Genomic DNA, 21,921 nt, shown 5'->3' on the forward strand with positions numbered 1-21,921 from the left:
ATCCCATCCACAGCACGCTCACAGGGGGACCTCAGGTGGATCTGCCTAAGGACAAAGTGGCAAGTGACTTGCCAGTCTCCCCATGCCATCCAGAGGGCCTGTGGCTTCCATTCTGGGTCACTGAGCTGGCCGGGCTGATCAGGTCCAGCCCTGAGGAGAGAAGAGCACAGCCAGACCCTTCTACCCAGACGCTGGACTTATGGAGTGGCAGCGATTCAAGAGGCCATGTCGGTCCCTTTTATGAGGTCCATTCAATCAATGACTCTTTGACCCATTTGGTGGTGGTGAAGTAGGGGGTGGTTCTCACCTTTAAAAAAAAAAAAACACTTTAACTTTTAAATCACCTTCTAACAGTCTTTTTTCCCTTTGCAGTTTTCTAAACATAGCTGAATTCACAACATATATTTGATTTTGTGCCTTGTTTTTCTTTCACCTATCCACATCATAGGTAGACAGGTACATCATAAGCATCTTTCCATATGTTAATTACATTTTGCAAGCAACAAGTACTCTTAAGTGAGGTAAATAAATTTACCTGCCCCTTGGCTTCCTCATGTGTAGAATAGGCAAGAGTTCTCTAATTTTATCACAGGGGTCACCTGGAAGGCTTTTTAAAACACAGATTGCTGAGCACCACCTCCAGAATTTCCCGTTCAGTGGGTCTGGAGTGGGGCCTGGGAATCTGCACTCCCAACAAGTTCCGAGGAGAGCCTGGTGCTGTTGGTCAGGAGACCACACTGGGAGAATCAGTGAAATGAGGAGACTGAGTTGTGGGATTTCCAAGGTCACTGCTGGTTTCAAAAATCCAAGTGTTTGCATATTTTTCAAATTCTTTAAGACCTAACTCTTAAAACACACGCATTTTCCAACTTTAACAAAACCCTATGATTTTTTTTTAAATACCAAAGAACATCATCTCCCATTTAAACGTAATTGTTTCCACTTGTAACTCATATGCGTTCCATACTTCTCTTTAAAGTTACCTGGATTTTTAAAAGCCTATCTCTCAAAGACAGTCAGACCTAAACCCAATGCTTTTTTCTTTTCCTTTGCATAGTTCCATATGTATTGAAGAGCTGTGCAGAATTTATAGAGACTCACGGAATTGTGGATGGAATTTATCGGCTTTCAGGAGTCACCTCAAACATACAACGGCTAAGGTAAGCCCAAGAATCGCCCCCAAAGAACTCTCCCATGATCCTTCCTCTGTCCATACGTCTATCTGCAGGCATTGGGAGTACTAAAGACTGAAGGGATTGAGGGAAGGATGTCAGGGCACAAGATCAAGTGCTAATGTTTTCAGATGCCTAACTGTTCTTAATCTAATCAGGAAACTCCAATCTGATGTAATTCCTTCCAACAGAAACTCCTGAGGGCTTTTATTCTGTTCCTATTGCACCAGATTTATTCTTTTTAGGTGGATTCAGCTGAACTCAAATGATTTAAATTACAAGCTGGGAAAAAATGATTTATTATTACTCACTTGCCTATCCAAAGCTCAGATCCCCATTACATGATATTCAGAACTTAAAGGTCAATGTGAGTTTTTCTGTTGACACACACTCAACATTTGATAGTTTCATCTGGTCAAAAAATCAGATGTCTGCATGATTGTGCATTTCTGTAATTGATGCCTGTATTTCTGAAATTACTGATAGGGGAACAATTTCCAATTCTATGGATTTATCCTAAACAATTCTATAATGTATCCCAGAATTTTTTTAATTAAAAGGACTGTAATCTTCAAATATGTATTGATATTATAGCTGTAAAATAAAAGTAGTATATGTAATGTATATATAGAATATATACATTATATACAATATAGGCACTAATGGTAAAGAACTTGCCTGCCAGTGCAGGAGACATAAGAGATGTGGCTTGGATCCCTGAATCTGGAAGATCCCCTGGAGGAGGGCATGGCAACCCACTCCAGTATTCTTGCCTGGAGAAGCCTATGGACAGAGGAGCCTGGTGGCTACAGTCCAGCATCACAAAGAGCTGGACACGACTGAAGCAACTTAGCACACACACATAGGTATATATAGAGAGAATATGTACTTTATATATAATATATAGTGTACTAGGACTAAAATAATAGGTTTATGTATTTTAAATATTGTTCTTTAATACAAAAGAATACATTTTAACATATTTATTACATATTCTTTAGTTGCAAATGTAGACTTTTAAAATAAAACATTGTTATAAGATTAATATGTAAATTTTACATTGTGCAGGTAATTGATTTTTATCTTCCTCCTCCTATTCAGTTTTTTGCCCCTCCTCCTCAAATCTCAATTGTCATAAAACTATACCACAGGAATAAAACATCCTTTTTACTCCCGGAGAAGTGATAACTATTTTAAAAATAACTGGTTTTTTGCAGCCATAGATTTGAACAGATCTGTGTGCTTACATCAGTTCACTAGTTTACTCATGTGATATTTTTCAGAGTTTCAACAGCAAGCATTGGTCTACTCTCAGCTCTGAAACATACCGCACAGTAGGTGGTATTGTGGAAGGACACTTGGACAATGGCCAATTCTTTTTCACTTAAGGACTGACCTTAGCCTTGACAAGGGAAATTTTTGGCTAACTAGATGAATAAGCTCTAAGTTGTTTGTGTTCTGCCCTTGTAAAAAAAACACATGCCTGTGAATTTACGAGGCCACTGCATGGTTTTCTTTTCAAGGTCTCACTCAGTCCCTTTCAGGTTCTGACAGCATCAGGGATTTCCCTTCTCTTTGTTAAAGGGGCAGAACCACAGGAGAAGGGGCAGCAAGCTGTTTCCAGATGCTGGTTTTGAGAGTCCAGTTGCCGTTGTCACTTCTTGTCCGACTAAATGAATACTCTCAAAAACCTAACTTCTCTTCTGTATTAATGCTCAGATTTATCATCTTTTAAATAAATTTTAACTTGCAAATATATACCATTTGAGGCAGTATATTCATTAATCATGCTCAGAAATGTTTTTTCAGTTAGAAATGAGGCCTGGAATCTGATGATGTTCTCAAACACCCCACTATAGAGTGTTTAAGAAAATTATTTATAAGCTTATTTGCCCTGTGGGAGTCACTGTCAGGCAGCCTAGAAGTTTCCATTCAGTATCAAAGAGAGAGTTGATTGAAGTTCTCAGACCTTGAGTTTGAGTCTCCAGATAAAACAAGTTGGCTGACATGAATATGTGGACATGAATGATAACAATCTGACTCACCCTGGGTTTGGTTTCTCCTCCAAGAGAGAGAAGTTCATTTAGAACAATATTTTGGAAAAACTTAAATCTCAACAGGGTTTTTGGAAAATTGTTTTCATATTTCTTCACTGTTCACGGTTGAAACTACAGACATAATGCCATGAGAAATCCATTTGTAAATGGGATTATGTCTTTCTCATTACAGCAGCTTCTGCAGGGAAGACCCAGACCTGAAGTGGAAATGTTTTGTAGTTTTCTTGGGCCTGGAATAGAAGGTCTTTTTGAATCAAGGTCAAAAATATGGTCAGATCAGCAGTTTAGGGTCTTTTTACCCTCTAAGCAGCCCAAGTAGCTGCTGACATGGAACACATGTTCCTGGGATTGTTATGTCTCTGTCTGTGTTGTTTCAGGCAGGAGTTTGGCTCAGATCAATGTCCAGATCTGACAAGGGAAGTGTACCTCCAGGACATCCACTGTGTGGGCTCCCTCTGCAAGCTCTACTTTCGGGAGCTGCCCAACCCCCTCCTGACTTATGAGCTCTATGAGAAATTCACGGTAAGTGTTTGGATTTCCATTATGGTTACTGGGTGGGATGCATGGATGGGCCAAAGAAAGTTTCAGCACTAAAATTACAATAATAATACTTACCAGCTGGTTGCCATTATCTTGGTGATGGAATTAGGATGGTATTGTGAGGAAAGCAGGGTGGTGGGACTGTTTGCTATATCTTTCCTATCTTAAATTTTCAGAATGTTTGTTTGCTTGCATGAGCTAGCTTAAACCATCTCCATATTTATGTAACCAAATGTGCGTCTATAGATAGGAAGGAAACAAAGAAGCAGAGAATGAAGTGACTGACCCAAAGTCACACTCTATCCCCAAACAGAATAGGAACCTGAGACTTCAGATGCTACCTCCATGATTAATTCATTTCAGGCTGTTCCTTCTGTGTTTCTGTTGGGAGTTGTATAAAGAAGTGGGTGGGTAGAGAGGGGAGAGAGAATAAACAGAAATCAAGAGAGAAGTCGGAAAGCTGAGGAGAGAGAAGATTCTGGAAAAAGCAGCTAAGAGGGAGTGTAGATTGGGCTAGTGAGTTGGGTGGTGGAGGACGAATGGGCAAGAGCAGAACGCCTACCTAGCAGTTGCAGCATCACCAAATCCCACCCCCACAGGAAAAGGAGAATAAATGCTTAGAGCATGTCTGTAGTGTCAACCTTAAAAATAGGGCTTGAACATTTGGCTGTGATGGGGGTAGGAGAGGTGCTGAGTAGGTGAAGAGTTGGGTTTAACCAAGGTTGAGGCTCAGCTAGAAAAAGAAGGGGAGGGAGATCAGAGTGTGTGCAAGTGAGTGATTGAAATAATTGACCATAGAATTTTGTCTGGATAAGAAGAGAAAGGAGGGCCTAAGGCGGGCAACAATGAAAAAATAATGGATCATTCATCCCAGTGAAATCAGTAAACTGTTGAAGTAGGGTGGTCAGAGGGGATGTTTGAAATTAAGTTTATGGAAGACTTGTAATTATCGGTAAGGACCAGACCAAGGCTCTAATGGGAAAGATTCTTTCTTATGTCTCTTGTAATAAACCTATTTTGGATATATAAATATTCTTTAATTTGAAATTATATAGGAGTTAATGAGTGCTATTCACATTTCAGAAGATACCCTTACAGATCTGTCTGTCTGTCTGTCTGTCTCTCTCTCTCTGTATCTCCCTTTCTCTCTCCCTACTTTTGTTCCTCAGTACTATTCAATACATTCTGATGTTACGGAACAGTGCTAATTCAACAATTTGACCATCCTTTCATGGTAAAAAATAGAGAGAGACACTACTTTTACAGGGTATTCTCTCATATACACAGTGATTTCTTAAACCAGATTCCTACTGATGGATATTTAGACATTTTGTTTCTTAACACTTTACTTTTAAAAGCAACATTATAGTAAACATTTTTGTACATATATCCTTATACTTTTTTCTGTTTATATCCTTATGGAAAAAAATCACAGGAGTGGATTTACTAAGTAAAAGGATCTTATTTAAAATTTTGTCACATATTGCCAAGTTCTGCAGAGACACAAGAATGTTCTTTTTCCTGCAGCCTTGCCAACACTGAGTATTTTTAATTTACTAAATTGTTTGCCAATCTCAATCAACCAAAAATGTATCTTATTGTTGTTTTAGTTTGTGCATAAGACTTTCTTAATCTTAGTACAGTATACTAGTTTCATCCTTAAATAAGATGACATCGTCACATGTTAAATAGCTGAATGAGTCCAACTTATTTTAATTAAATTTAATTCTATGATAATTAGAGATAGATAGGAATTCTTGTCTAGAAATTTCAGAAATACAGCTTTCTTCTTAGATCTTGTTTATAGGGTCAAAATGAAATCCATGTTTATCTCTCCCTGCTTCTGTTCCCCGACACTGCTAATCATTCTGTCTTCCACGGCAACGGAAAATATCAAAGCAATGTTACTGTCCACTTGTCATCAAATCTCAAGAGAACTTAACATTGTATTTAAACATAGTTTAAGGACACTAAGAAATAAAAGATGTTTTGTTGTGACAGGTGAGCTGTACATAGGTAGGATCTCGTGACTATCACTGAATTTATAGTTGAGTGATTTCTCTAAATCACAGTGGTGAATTATGAAAATATAAGCAAACCTTTTCTGGGGACATGGGAACAGCCCTATTACATTGTCATACATTCTTACAATGATTTATTTAAACTTACTTGCACAGATGAAGTGGAATAACATTTCAGTGGAATATAATAGAATTAGAAAAATATTAATGAATTAATGATGATGATTTCTGCTACTTAGTGCTTACTATGTGATAAGCTTATTACAAATATTATTTCGTTCAATCCTCAAAATAACTCTGTGAAATAGGTTTTACTATCTCTTACTTACTTTTGAACTGTGGTATTGGAGAAGACTCCTGAGAGTCCCTTGGACTGCAAGGAGATCCAACCAGTCCATTCTGAAGGAGATCAGCCCTGGGATTTCTTTGGAAGGAATGATGCTAAAGCTGAAACTCCAGTACTTTGGCCACCTGATGCGAAGAGTTGACTCATGGGAAAAGACCCTGATGCTGGGAGGGATTGGGGGGCAGGAGGAGAAGGGGACGACAGAGGATGAGATGGCTGGATGGCATCACTGACTCGATGGACGTGAGTCTCAGTGAACTCTGGGAGTTGGTGATGGACAGGGAGGCCTGGCGTGCTGTGATTCATGGGGTCGCAAAGAGTTGGACACGACTGAGTGACTGAACTGAACTGAACTGAACAGATGAGTAAATTGAGGCTCAAGTGACTCTTGCCTGGGTTTGTACAGATAGTAAATGGAAGTAAAGACTTAACATTCTGTCTCATACCAGCCACACTGTTTTTAAAATAGGTTTAACAGCTCTTCAGTAGGCTCAGGTATTAAATAACTTAATATGAAATACAGAAAACATCCCAAACTAATGAAGGAACAATTCAATAAACAATGTTAGGAAAATTGGCTAAGTGATGGGAGAGGGGAGAAGTCAAGTTGTTACATTCTTACCATTTAACAGATTTCAGGTGAAGGATTTTCTAAGAACAAAAGCAAAGGAAAAAAGTCACCAAAGACAAATTTAACAAACTAAACTACATAAATATTAGATTTTTCTACATTAAAAGTACATTAACAAAATTAAAAGGTGAATGACCAACTATGGAAAATATTTATAATAAAGATGACAGGAGATGAATATTTTTTAATTATATAAAACTCCTGCTGCTGCTAAGTCGCTTCAGTCATGTCCGACTCTGTGCGACCCCATAGATAGCAGCCCACCAGGCTCCACTGTCCCTGGGATTCTCCAGGCAAGAACACTGGAGTGGGTTGCCATTTCCTTCTCCAATGCAGGAAAGTGAAAAGAGAAAGTGAAGTCGCTCAGTCGTGTCCGACTCTTAGAGACCCCATGGACTGCAGCCTACCAGGCTCCTCCATCCATGGGATTTTCCAGGCAAGAGTACTGGAGTGGGTGCCATTGCCTTCTCCAATAAAACTCCTACATATCAATAAAGAAGAAAAAACACACAACACCCTGCTAAACAAATGAGCAAAGAACTTCAACAGGCAATTTGTAAAGAAACATAGTTATTTTAAAAGTATAAATATATTAGAAAAAAATGTATTTTCGTTTTAAAAAAATGTTTTTAATGTTAGTATTTCATGTTGCCAAGCCTGTGGTGACACTGGCTCTGTCATAGTTTCCTGTTGCAAGTGTAAATTGGCTAGACATCCAGCAAGTCATTTGAAATTACTATCAAGAGTCCTAAAATGCTCATATTTTTTTAATACGGTAATTCTATTCCCAGACTCCATTCTAAGATAATAATCAGATGTGCACATGAATAAATGGATTTACAAATATTTCACTGCCTTAGTAACAGTAACAAAATTAGGGAGTATCTACATGTCCAACAATAAGGGAAGGGTTAAATAAATGATAGTAAATCTATTGTTTTAAATCCTGTGTAGCCATGAAAAGTCATATTTCTGAAGACTATTTGCTGACCACAATACAAAGTTAAATGGAAAAAAGCAGTATATACAATAAATAGGAGATGATGGCAGTGTTCATCTTTGGTGCTGGGAAGCCCTGGGCAGATTGCTTCTTTTAGAGTTCACTGTAAGTAGGTTAACAGTAGCTATGTCTGGGTGGTGAGATGGCACATGATTTTTATTTCCTTTAAGTACATGTATTAGTTTTATGTGGCTGCAGTAACAAATTACCACAAGCTTGGTGGCTTAAACAATAGAAAGTTATTCTCGCACAGTTCCAGAGTCCAGAAATCTGAAATCAGTTTCACTGGGCTGATATCAAGGTGTCAGCAGGGCCATGGATCATTACAGAGACTCTAGGGGGAAACCTGTTTCTTGCCTCCTCCAGCTTCTGGTGGCTGCTGGCATGCCTTGGCTTGTGGCCACGTCTCTGCCTCCATGATCACTCTGCCTTCTCCAGTCTGTCTTATCTCCTTCTGCCTCCCTCTTTTAAGGGCCCACCAGGGGGCGCTAGTGGTAAAGAATCTGCCTGCCACTGCCAGAGGCCCAAGAGATGAGGGTTTGATCCCTGGGTCAGGAAGATCCTCTGGAGAAGGAAATGGCAACCCACTCCTGTATTCTTGCCTGGAGAAGGCAGTGGACAGAGGAGCCTGGTGGGCTCTGCAGCTCACGGGGTCACAAAGAGTCGGACACAACTGAATGCACACATACATATTGGATAATCCATGAGACTCTCCTTATTTCAAAAGCTTTAATCACACCTGCAAAGACTCTTTTTCCAAATAAGGTAACATTTACAGGTTCTTGAGATTAGGACCTGATATCTTTGGAAGCAACCGTTAAACCTACTACATTTTATTTTTATCAGAAAAAAGTTCATTTTAGGAAAAAAATCAATTTGGATCAGATTGATTCAGCTAAAATAACTAAACCCAAGACAGAGAAAAGTTGCTTGCTGATTTAGGATTTTTAGAGAAGGCAGTTTAAAGAGGCATTACATTTTGTATTGAAATAACATCTTTGCGTATCCGTCTCCCTCATTAAACTGTAAGCCTCCTAAGGACAGAAAGCATATTTATTTTACTGATTTTTGTGTTTCCTTTCCCTGCTCTCCAGCTACTGGGGAATGCTGTGACTCTTGACCAGTAAACATTGGCTGGCGGGTTGGTTGGCCCACACATGTCATCTGAAGTGTCGATGAGAGTGGACCACTGGTGTGTGGCATCAGGGGGAGGCTGCCTGGCTGTGAGCTCAAGATGTCTGCCAACGCGGCAGCAGCCAATTGTCCTGGTTTGCCAGGGACTCGCCCACTTTTAACTCAGAAAAGTCCTGAGTTCCAGGACACTCCTCCTCAGTCTCAGGCAAACCAGGCTGATCAGTCACCTCTCCAGGAGCTGAAAGGTGAGGGGAGTTGTCTCAGTAAAGCTGATGCTCCCCATGGAGGAGGTTTGGTCCTCGGATGGTATTGCCCTGGAAGTGTGGCCCAAAGTGGGGCTTTCTGGCATTTTTTTTTTTTTTTAATCTCTGGGTGCTTTATTTGGTCTTACAGCTGGGCAACTACAAGAATTGCAGGCCTGTAGGGTGCAGCCCAACAAGGTTTAAGTTCTTAAATGACTTTCCCCAACATTCCCAGCTTTGACCTAAAAGAAACACACCCCCTAGGAAAGATATAAGGCAGAATGAGTGTTATATGAAATGGAATTTTTATTATACAGCAAATGCAATTGGGTAAAATTAAAATGATTTGTGTGTGGTAATTTCCAACAAATGCCCTAACAATATAAAACATAATTAAATTATATTTTCTTTTCGTTTCACTGAAAAAAAAAAAAGTTGTATAACTTATGATAAACATAGTGGATCTCAAAAGCCACTAGGATGACATAAAAAAATAACTTTTTAAAAAGGATAAATACATAAGAAAAGAAAACTGAAGAGATAATAGCAAAGAAGAGATCAACAGAATGTTGGAAGATGGAAGAAGGATGATAAGAGGAGGCTTGAGTTCCAACTTGCTCCACTTTGCTGAGCATCTACAGAAGGGGAGGCCAAGAAAAAAATGCCAATTTGTATCACAAAACACTAGAAAAGTTCAGGAATTGAAGATAATGGTTATCAGGGGAAACTGAAAACAGAATTGGTTAAAAGGCTTTATAAGAGCAATCAGACCTTCAGATCTCCTTGCTTAAGCAATCCCCTAATCCAAATAGAAGGAAGCTGACTTTTCAAAGACGTTTTATCAGAGACGCTATTCACTTAAGAGTCAAAGGCAGAAAGGGGGTAAAGTGAGAAGAGTAAGTAAAAGCCTCCTCTAAATAAGTTCTACTGGGCTCCCACAATGCTGGACTTACGAGCCTGGGCAATGTTTATCAATTTTTAAAAATCATTCCCTGGAGTCTTTTTTTTTTTGAGAGTTTCCTTCTCCCTAATCTCCCCTTAATTCATTACAATTAAGAATTTTGTGTTTGTGTGTCATCTTACACTGTTGATTTTTTTTAAATTTTATTTTATTTTTAAACTTTACATAATTGTATTAGTTTTGCCAGATATCAAAATGAATCCATCACAGGTATACATGTGCTCCCCATCCTGAACCCTCCTCCCTCCTCCCTCCCCATACCATCCCTCTGGGTTGTCCCAGTGCACTAGCCCCAAGCATCCAGTATCGTGCATTGAACCTGGACTGGCATCTCGTTTCATACATGATATTTTACATGTTTCAATGCCATTCTCCCAAATCTTCCCACCCTCTCCCTCTCCCACAGAGTCCATAAGACTGTTCCATACATCAGTGTCTCTTTTGCTGTCTCGTACACAGGGTTGGCATTTTTAAATGCAAAGCAAAATACAGATTCATTCACTTACTCACTTAATGCAACTAACATCTCTTGAGCACCTGCTGTCTATACTAGGCAGGCACAGTTCCAGGTGCTCGGTAAGCAAGTCAGATAAAATCCTTGTTCTCATGAAAAGTGAAAGTCGCTCAGTCGTGTCCTACTCTTTGCCACCCCATGGAAGTCCATGGAATTCTCCAGGTCAGAATACTGGTATGGATAGCTTTTCCCTTCTCCAGGAGATCTTCCCAACTCAGGGATAAAACCCAGGTCTTCCGTATTGTGGATGGATTCTTTACCAGCTGAGCCACAAGGTTCTCATGAAACTTACATTTTAATTAAAGAGATAGAGGACGAATAAATCTAACGCATAACTCGATAGTGAGAACTGTTGATAAGCACTATGAAGACAGTTAATGCAGGACACAGGTCAGAGAGGGCTTCCCTGGTAGCTTAGTAGTAAAGAATCCACCTGCCAATGAAGGAGACGCAAGAGACACGGATTTGATCCCTGAGTTAGGAAGATCCTCAGATTCCTGAGTTAGGAAATGGTAATTCCCCCCAGTATTCTTGCCTGGGAAATTTCCAAGGAGAGAGGAACCTGGTGGGCTGAAGTCCATGGGGTCACAAAGACTCAGAGACGACTGAGCAACTGAGCACGCACGTGTGCACAAGTCAGAGAATGCTGGGGACTGATAAAGCTCTCCTGTGAGGTGATATTTGAACAGAGACAAAGATGAAGCGAGGGAACAAATTATGCAAGTATCTGGTGGAAGAGGGTGCTGAGAAGAAATAGCAGGTGCCAAGGCCCTTTTCGAGAAGGACAAGGGAATATATGGAGGCCAGCACGGCCCACAGGGAGCAAGCAAGGAGGAAATGATGGGAGACGAGGAATTTGAAGATGGGCCAGGTGCCTGCTGCCACAGGTGTGACAAAGACAGGAAGGTATAACAACTGTCTGGAAGATAACGGTGGTTGTCTCTGGAGACTGAGGGTCCAATGTTGGAAGGAAGACACTTTCTTCTGTGTATTCCTTTAAACGCTTTGCATTTTTAAAATCTTGTGCATGAATAACTTTTTAACCTAATCACTTAAAATAATTAAAAATAACAAAAGTGGCTTTATAATAATTTTTAAATAATACAAAATAAAAGGTAAAAACTGAGTTGCAGTTGGGGTGCGGTTAGAAGGGACAGACCCGGTTGCTCATCCATCCTGGGGATAGGGCTGCCCGAGCGCAGGGGCTAAGGAGCTGTTCAGGTAAGCAGAGGAAACCAGAGCCTGGGCCTAGCCAGAGGGGATGGGAGACCAGCCCGCGCCCGAGTCCTCAGAGTTCAGGAAGCTGGTCTTCTTGACACTGACTGGAAGAGAACAAATGTTCACAGATTCAACCTGGATTTTTTAAAGTTTAACCGTCAGCAAGATTGTCTTGGGTAATGTTGAGTGAACTTCTCTTTTAGGCAAAAGATTGGGATGGGCAAAGTTTCAATTCCCCAGTGATGGACTCTGCTGTCCTAATGTGGGAACACAAAGAGATGGAAAAATAGCTTTGCAGGGAGCAGACCCTCTGGGAGAACAATGAAGATCTAGAGAGCTTCCAAATAGGGTTGGGGTGCAAAGGGGAGAGGCTGTGAATAATAAAATGATCCCATATGGGACCTGCAGGCAGCAGGGGTGAGCCCGCCTAGTCTCTCGGAACAGAGGTGACTAACAGCTTCCTAAAATATTAAAGGAACTTTCCATGAACGTTGTTAAATTGACCTACACCTTTCTTCCTAAGACACACTTATAGAAAGTGGGGGTGGGGTAGGCGCTTGGGAAGGGGGTGGGTGTAAAGCTTTGCAAAGCTCGTCTTCTCTTTGCCAAGAGAGGAAGAGAGGGCCCCCGCCCCTCCTCCACCCCGCCCTTCACAGGATAGAACATAGGAGGGTCCACGCCTCATTCCTTCACCCCTCCTTTGAGGCTCTCTCCCTTCACTCGCTTTATGAGATTCTCCCTGTCTTGAGAATCAGGATCTCCCCCACAAATCTGTTTCCTAAATGACAGAGCCCAGGAAGAGGGCAGAGGTATCAGGTGCTTTCTCCAGGCTCCATTCTGGTCCTCACCCTCTACATCTGCACGTCTCAAAAAGCAAGAATTGCGACAGAAATCATATTTATGCCAGCTCCATTTTGAGGCTTGCAAACCCAGCAGAAGACTGAGACAACTGTGACCCTCTGAGCCCCGAGTTTCTCCCCACTTCTGAGTAGGAAATGAAGTAGAGTTTCCCCACATATTGATTTTTTTATTGCCTTTGAAAATGGTTAGCTTCTGTGAATGCTTTACTTCAGTTAAATAAAAAAGTCAAACAAAAACAAGTTGGTGGCCAAAACTCTGGTATGATGTCCCACTTAGGAAAATGGAGCCAATAGTTGAGCCCTTTTAAAGTGTCTATCTGAGTGGGGTTACACGGTTATTATGCATATGAAAAGACTCAGGAAGCTGTAGCAGATTTGTGCATTTTTAGTGTAGTAAACTATAATGTAGTGAGAAAAAAAAAAAAGATGTGACTACTGACCTTGAACTCAGGTACCGCTCCCATGCGGGCAGTCTTGAGTACTCAGCCACTGGGAGGGGCCCTTGAGCCTGAGCACAGGCAGGACAGATTCACAGGATGGGGTATAGGGGAATCTGTCGGGGACACCTGTGTTGTGCAGGAGCCCCAGGCAGGCCTGGAATCACACTGCATGTACTGCAGCCCTTGCCTCTCTTGAGGGCCTGGGCTGAGCTGGGAACCACATACCCACACAGGAAACAACCAGAGAGCAAGTCCGGACAAGGCCACCGGGTCTCAGGGACAAAGCTCTTATCCTGCTGAGAAGGCACGTCTTCACGTGGTCCCCACTTCCTGGAATCAACGACAGGCTGCCTGGCCACAGGAAAGTCTCAGGCTAGATGGAAGTGGCTGTTTGCACCCAAAAAGACAGCTGGCTGAATAAACAGGCAGCCACCCTGTCATCTCCACCTCTCTCGATCTCTGTCCCTGTTTCTGTCTCCCAGTGTGAGGACTCTGTCTGCCATGCAGAACACACCCAAGATTCCATACCATCTTTACCAGACGCCTATCCACCATCTGAGGACACAGAGCTGTGTGCCCACGTTGTTAGACACTTTCCATCATGAACCCTCGGAGATTTTAGTGGTTTGTTTTTTCTAGAAAAGTGTGCCTCCTGGAAGGATGGTCTCTAGGCGTGGTTGGGAGACTGGAGTACCAGAAGCCTGAATAAACCCCACAGATCCAGGGGGGTGTCCCCTTCTTGAGCGCTCACCAGATTTTTTCATTTCTTGTCCACAGGAGGCGGTGTCTCATTGCCCGGAAGAAGGCCAACTGGCCCGAATCCAAAATGTTATCCAGGAGCTCCCTCCATCCCATTACAGGTAAGAATTCTTGGTAAAAGAAATTCACAGTCTCTCAATGTGATGTTAATACCACAGATGCAGGCTGGCATCATAAAAGGGGACAAATTCAGTGGACAGTGGCTTTCTGGGGTAGGTTGAGGTAGGCGAACAGGTCAGTTGTATCAGAGTGTGTTGGTGCCTGACCAGACACCCTGGCAGGAAGGGACAGCCCATGTCTAAATTACTTTCAGAGTACACCTCAGAGTCCCATAAGAATCATTTCTGATTGCACAGGCCAGTCTCACAGAGATCTAGATTCTTAGCCAGGTTCATAGCTTAACCAAATCAGTGGAAACCAAGATGGTTTCTAAACAGGGTTTGACTATCACTCTTAAGCATTTGGCTGACTGATGTCTCTGTATGCTTATCAATACTAGCCCTTCATCATTTCATCCTCTCTCCTTCTCACAGTCTAGTCCCTAACTGTGCCACCTGTCCCTATGAAAGTCACTCAGTCATGTTCGACTCTTTGTGACCCTATGGACTATAGCCCACCAGGCTCCTCTGTCCATGGAATTCTCCAGACGAGAATACTAGAGTGGATTGTCTTTCTCTTCTCCAGGGGATCTTCCCTATTCAGGGATCAAACTCCAGTCTCCCAGCATCGTAGGCAGATTCTTTACCATCCGAGCCACCAGGGAATCCCAGTGGTTCTTAAACCTAGCCAGGTCTTTATAAGAGGGCAGATTTTGATGTGGTATAAGAACATCCCAGCAATAACAGATGTTATTCATCCACCAAATGAGTTCCTTAACCAGTACAAGGGTGCCCATAGCTGAAAGAATTACAATAAAAGCCGAGATGAGGGCCAGTTTCAAGACTGTGTGGAGGCCATGCTGCCCTCGGTGACAGGAGGCACAGGCTCCGAGCACTGTGAGTCCCGGGATCCATCTCTGACTGCACTAGCATCCTCAGCTGACTTCTGTCGAGACTGTCTCCTCCCCACCCATGGCCAGTGCTCCTAGGGCCAAGAAAATTACTTCCATCTATCTTGATATCTTCCTGATAGCCTTCTAAAATTCATGAAATAGACGTATTTAGAATCTCTTAACTCAACCTTAGAAATTATCTCCAGATATCAGGTTTCACACAGACTTTGAAGTTTCCTACTTTTTTTTTTTTTCTTCAATGAACCGTTACAGGACCTTGGAATACCTGATTCGACACCTGGCCCACATCGCATCCTTCAGCAGCAAGACCAACATGCATGCCAGGAACCTGGCCCTGGTGTGGGCACCCAACCTCCTCAGGTGACCACCTGCCCTCACCTCACTGCCCCAGTGGGCTCCAAGCAGCCCCCGATTCACACGAAACCTGGATTCTTCAAAACTGAGCCCCTCTGCTAGACAAACCTTTGGCTAAGTGGTTATTTGTCACACAGGGGAATTAAAGGTGATTTTAACAGCCCTTGCCTGCTAACCTTGGAAACTCTGGAACCCAGAAGTATAATCTGGCTACAGCCATGATGTGGCCAGTGTGATAGACCTGTATGTTATAATTTCCTGGAAAGGTCTTTCTGGGTCTTTGGGGTTCCTTGGCTTTTGTTGGTTTTGGTGGGGTCCTAGCTAGCTAGAACCTGAATTAGCTGCTTCACATGACTTTGTAAATGATGACCTGCCCTTAGAACAATTCTTTGGAGCTTGAAGGCGATCCTATGAAAAAAACAAAATCAATTCCTATATATTGAGTAATACAGTGTTTATAGCTTTGCAGTTTATAGTGCCTGGTGACTGTTTCCAATCTGTCCAGTGTGTTGGGCTTCACAACCTTTGAAGCGTCTCTTCGATTGATCTTAAATAGTTATATTAATACAAATTAACAAGCTGTATACATTTAGAAATTAGGGCCTGTGCAAAAGGCCCACTGGCTCCCCACTTATGCTTCAGTAGGTAGGGCAGACTCATTCACTGAATGTGTTTCTTCTGCGGTTCAGATCTAAAGAAATTGAAGCCACTGGTTGCAATGGAGATGCAGCCTTCCTCGCAGTCCGGGTCCAGCAGGTGGTGATTGAATTCATACTGAATCATGTGGATCAAATCTTTAACAACGGTACCCCCGGGTCACTGGAGAATGATGGTAATGACTCCTCCTGGCATCCACTTCTTCTTTGCCCGAGGCACGGGATCCGAGAATAAGTTCGAGTGGGCTGGGATCTAGCTCTCAGTGTCAGCTATGTGTGTCGGCTGACAACACTGTGTGTCAGTGTCTGAGGATCATGTGTATGTACATGTGTGGCTATGCGGCAAAGGTGTGGTGTGTGCAGATGTGGCTCTAGTATGTTTCTGATCAGTTGCATACATGGCCTATCCCATGAACATGGTGTGGTGACTTTGAATACTGTTCTGTTATTTTTAGTGAGTTCTTAAACTCTTCCAGTTGTTATCTAGAGGCACTGGCAATATCCCCCCAACTATTAGCTTTTATTTTTACTTCCAGAATGATATTGCAGAAGGCTTAAGTGAGTGAGTTAAGAAGCATCCTGTTCATGCTTGTATTTATATTCAGAATGCCTTCTCTTTGCAAGCATTTCTTTTTTAAATTGAAATATAATTGATTTACAATATTGTGTTTGTTCCATTTACACATATACACACACCTGTATTCTTTTTTTGGTTCTTTCCCATTATAGTTTATTATAAGATGTTGAATGTAGTTCTCTGTGCTACACCCTGAATCCTTATTGTCTATTTTACATATGGTAGTGTGTATCTGTGTAATACCATATTCCCGGTTTATCCCTCCTCCACTTCCCCTTAGGTAACCATAAGTTTGTTTTCTATCTCTATGAGTCTGTTTCTGTTTTATAAATAACGTCATTTGTACTATTTTTTAGATCCCACGTGTAAGTGGTATCATATAGTATTTGTCTTTCTTGCAAGCGTTTCTTGAGCACTTGCTTTGTTCTGCCCTGCCCTGGACAGTGGGCATAGTGCAGTGGGTGTGTGTTTGTGGGTGCATGTATGTAGAGACTAGCTAGCATTGAAACCCACTATATGTGAGAAACAGTTAGCTGTTCCAGGTTGGATGTAATGAGATGCAATTCATGATGTTCCAGTCCTCATGATAACATAATGAACCCCAGGAATGCATTGGTATTGGTTTATGCTGCTCGAACTCATATGAGCCTAATTTGTAAAAATAAAAAATCCAGCTGATCAGTAAACCTGATAACTACCATTTGTGTGAGGGTACCATTTCCAGCATTAGCATACATCACATGACTGGGAAGGCTTGTTGAAACACAGTTTACTGGACCTCATACCCAGAATTTCTGATTCAGCTTGTCTGGAGTGCTGCTGAAAATCTGTATTTCTAACAAGTTTCCAGGTGATGCTGCTGCTACTGGCTAGGGTCCATACCTCAAGAACCAGTGTGTGTTAGAACTATATCTTCAAAATATTTGTATGAGCTGATCAAAGCATTCTTTTCTAGCTTGGCTAATAAGCTTGGGAAAATCAATTATAACCATCAAAGTAATCAATTGCAATTAATATCAAATTTTGATTCCTGGTATAATAATTCTTACCCCCATCCTGTCCTCTATGTGGTTTATGATCTTTCTTTTAAAATTCACATACCATAAAATTCACCGCTTTAATCATTTTATAGTGTGCATTTCAGTGGTTTTTAGTGTATTCACAGGATTGTTCAACCATCACCACTGTCTAATTCCAGGATGTTTTCATCACTCCAGAAAGAAACCCCATACCCAGTAAAATAGTCACTCCACATTTTGTCCTCCCTTCCCACCAGAGTCTGGCAACCAGTCATCTGCTTCCTGTTTCTATGGATTTTGCTTCTTTTGCACATTTCATATAAGGGGGATCATACAATACATGGCTTTTAATGACCTACTTCTTTCACTTAGCACATGTTCTCATAGATCAGCATTTCATTTTTTTAATAGCTGAATGATATTCCATTGTATGGATATACCATATTTTATGTATCCAGTTATCAGTTGATGGACATTTGGGTGGTTTCTGCTTTTTGGTTATTACGATGCTGCTGTGAACAGTCATGTACAAGTTTCTGTGTGAACCTGTGTTTTTAATTGTCTTGACTATATACCTAGGAATGGCTGACGTTTCTTATATCTTTATTTTACCTTGCACTTTGTGCTAAGTTTCTTCAGTCTTGTCTGACTCTTTGCGACCCCATGGACTGTAGCTTGCCAGGCTTCTCTGTCCATGGGATCCTTCAGGCGAGAATACTGGAATGGGCTGCCATTGCCTTCTCCAGGGGATCTTCCCAATCCAGGGATTGAACCCACAACTCTTATGTCTCCAGTGGGTTCTTTACCACTAGCACCACCTGGGAATGAGAAATAGTATGCTTTCATTCATTCATCCTTTTGAATCAACCAGTAATTCACTGGGGACTTACTGTATGCCAGGAACTATGGCGGGCCCTCCACACATATCATCTCATTGCCTTATCACAACAACCATCCTAAAGTTATCAACCTTATTTTATACATGAAGAACCGGAGAACCAGAAAAGCTTAGCAACTGGTAGGACTGAACATGGAACCTAAATTTTCCAGCCTGTGCTTTTTCCTTACCCAGTGATGCCTCTGGGAGGGAAAAAAAAAAAAAAAATAGGAAAACAAATAAATAAACCATTGTAGAGAATTATGACTTTGGGAAATGTTCTTCTTGACAGCAAATTCCACCCATGACTGTTAGTGTTAAGGGTGTTCCTAATTCCACCCTGGAAATGCCTGTCTTTTTTATGACCATTGCCTTAATCAGCTTTTGTCCCACATATTGAAATTTAGTTTCCTCTGAGCCTTTAACTCTTGACTGCCTCTAATACATATTATTCAGTGCATTCCCCTTAAATGTTCTGAATTCTTATTGACTTTGGTACCATACTGAATGTTTACACAAAATGGAATAAGTCATTTGTTGTCGTTGTTCAGTCACTAAGTCATTCGTAGCCAACTCTTTGTGACCCCATGGACTGCATGGCAGGCTGCCCTATCCTTCACCATCTCCTAGAGTTTGCTTATATTCATGTCTATTGAGTCAGCGATACTATTTATTTAACTGTCTCACCCTCTGCTGCCCCCTTCTCTTCCTGCCCTCACTCTTTGCCAGCATCAGGGTCTTTTCCAGTGAGTCGGCTCTTCGCATCAGGTGGCCAGAGTATTGGAGCTTTAGCTTCAGCATCAGTCCTTCCAATGAATATTCAGGGCTGATTTCCTTTAGGATTGGCTGGTTTGATCTCCTTGCAGTCCAAGGGACTCTCAAGAGCCTTCTCTAGCACCACAGTTCAAAAGCATTCTTCAGCCCTCAGCCTTATTTATGATCCAGCTCTCATATCTGTATATGACTACTGGAAAAACCCATAGCTTTGACTGTATGGACCTCCAACCTTAAATTGCCTTAGAGGCCATGTTTTCCAGCTGCAGCTGCTGCTAAGTCACTTCAGTCGTGTCCGACTCTCTGCAACCCCATAGACGGCAGCCCACCAGGCTCTGCCGTCCCTGGGATTCTCCAGGCAAGAACACTGGAGTGGGTTGCCATTCCCTTCTCCAATGCATGAAAGTGAAAAGTGAAAGTGAAGTCGTTCAGTCGTGTCCGATTCTTTGAGACCCCATGGACTGTAGCCTACCAGGCTCCTCTGTCCATGGGATTTTCTAGGCAAGAGTACTGGAGTGGGTTGCCAAGAGAAGGGGTAATCTCATCCCCACCCTAGCTGAGTGAGACCTCCTCTGTGGCTGAACACACATTCTCACCTGACCAAAGGACTAGGCAGTACCCAGGGGCAAATACCCTTAGCTGTTACTCTGGCACACATGAAGTGCTCAATATGTTGTTGCGTGAATGAATGAATAGTCTGTCTCTGAAAAGTACAGGAATGCAGGTTACCTTCTGAAGCCTCTGTGTGCCCTCTGGCTGGGCTGGCCAGGATTGCTATCACATTCCTATATGTAGTCTTTGCCACAGACCCCACTATGCCCAAGAGAAGCCCCTGCCAGGAGGTCAGGAATGGAGGAGCTGTGGCTGCAGGCATCTGGCTGGAACTGGTGAACAGATCCACTCCCAGGAGGTCTATGAGCTCTTCTCTTCTCTTTACAGAAAACCGGCCTATCATGAAGAGCCTGACTCTGCCCGCCCTCTCCCTGCCCATGAAGTTGGTGAGTCTGGAGGAAGCTCAGGCCCGGAGCCTGGCTACTAATCATCCTGCCAGGAAGGAAAGAAGAGAGAATAGCCTGCCCGAGATTGTCCCTCCCATGGGCACCCTCTTCCACACTGTCCTTGAGTTACCAGACAACAAGTAAGTGGCCATCTTTCAAATTCTGGGAGATGTTTGGGTGGCAGGGGACAGAGGAGGAAGTGGTTAGAGTCTCAGGGCTATAATGGCAGCATGGACTGGGGTTGTGATCTGGTTTGGGGGGTAAGGCGGCCTTCCAGAAGAGATGGGAGCTGATGCCACGACATCCACCAATGTGCATTCCCTCACTGCCCCAAAGTCTTTGAGACCTTGATCTCCCACCAGAGATCCCTAGTACTATGGTGGGGATAGGGCTCATAGGTGTCAAGAATCATAACTAAAATCCCTTATTTCCTAGCTTAGACAAAATAGCCTTGATGTTTTCAAAAGGAAAGTTGCTAAACAGAAAAATTTGCTGCCTCCTCCCACCCTGCGCCTTCACGGCACATTATAAAAGGCGTGGCGATGGACGGAGGACAAGTTGACAAAGCACCACTCTGGGCTGAAAACTCTTGAGGACATGGCGCTTGAGGACATGCATCCTGGCTTCTGTTCCTCCTCTCTTACCTGTCAGAGCCTTCCCTTCCCTGCAAAAACAAAACAAACACCATTTTCACTCACGTCTTTCCTCACTCTCCTTTTCTTTTCTTCTGTTGTAACCCTGGTCTCCACACATTCCTCGGTTATGGAAGCAAGAGTCCTAAATTCTAGGCAGACAGTAAGTGGAGGAGCCGGAAGGCAATCTTTTTGTTGCAGAGTATCATCCTTGCTGTTTGGTCAGTGAAAGGAGGTGTAAAAGTAGGACCCTCAGACCTCTCATCAGTGTCCTCCACATGATGGCACGGCTATTTCCCTCTGGGGAGGGAGAGCGCGCTAGGTGCCTGGGAAGAGTGACTGGATCTCACCTGGCAGGAAACACTCCATTTCCTGGCACCGCCCCTCCCCCCAAATCCCTGGAGGATGACACTTTTATCCAGGGATCAGGAAGAAGGATAGCTCTGAAGGACAATCAAGTATACCTTCCCTGTGCTGTCAGCCACACCTGGGGTGCACCATGCCTCAAGGTATAGGCTCAAGGCCAAGTGCTTGACGACATTAGGCTAGATCCGACAGAAACCACGAAGCACTGCAGGTCTATCGCTGATGGTAGAAGCATGTGTTCTTTGAGAACCCTGTGGAGAAGACGTCCTCTGTGGAGCCCACAGGTGCCAGGGTTTCATCCCAGAACTTTATGAAATATAATGGCTAGGCCAGCCAGAGCCCGGCAAGGCCTCTGTGGTGACCTCTGGTGGCAGCAGGTCCTCTGGGCCCCATCTGAGTTCAGTTCAGTTCAGGCGCTCAGTCGTGTCTGACTCTTTGTGACCCCGTGGACTGCAGCACGCCAGGCCTCCCTGTCCATCACCAACTCCTGAAGCTTACTCAAACTCATGTCCATTAAGTTGGTGATGCCATCCAACCATCTCATCCTCTATCGTCCCCTTCTCTCCCAGCATCTTTCCCAGCATCAGGGTCTTTTCAAATGAGTCAGCTCTTCACATCAGGTGGCCAAAGTATTGGAGTTTCAGCTTCAGCATCAGTCCTTCCAATGAATATTCAGGACTGATTTCCATTAGGATGGACTGGTTGGATCTCCTTGCTGTCCAAGGGACTCTCAAGAGTCTTCTCCAACACCACAGTTCAAA

General features: G+C 42.7%; 1 protein-coding gene across 1 annotated transcript in view; it reads left to right on the forward strand.

Annotated features, from left to right (window-relative positions):
- Window positions 1-21,921, forward strand: part of ARHGAP31 (Rho GTPase activating protein 31) — a 120,862-nt gene that overhangs the window by 67,088 nt on the left and 31,853 nt on the right. Inside the window, exons 2-7 of the mRNA XM_010845367.1 lie at window positions 1,058-1,160; window positions 3,607-3,751; window positions 13,914-13,996; window positions 15,160-15,267; window positions 15,951-16,093; window positions 20,104-20,302. Of these exons, the coding sequence (XP_010843669.1) occupies window positions 1,058-1,160; window positions 3,607-3,751; window positions 13,914-13,996; window positions 15,160-15,267; window positions 15,951-16,093; window positions 20,104-20,302 (781 nt within the window). The remainder of the gene's footprint in view (window positions 1-1,057; window positions 1,161-3,606; window positions 3,752-13,913; window positions 13,997-15,159; window positions 15,268-15,950; window positions 16,094-20,103; window positions 20,303-21,921) is intronic.

Source organism: Bison bison, unplaced genomic scaffold (assembly GCF_000754665.1).
Source record: "Bison bison bison isolate TAMUID 2011002044 unplaced genomic scaffold, Bison_UMD1.0 scf7180017864215, whole genome shotgun sequence".
NCBI lineage: Eukaryota > Metazoa > Chordata > Mammalia > Artiodactyla > Bovidae > Bison > Bison bison.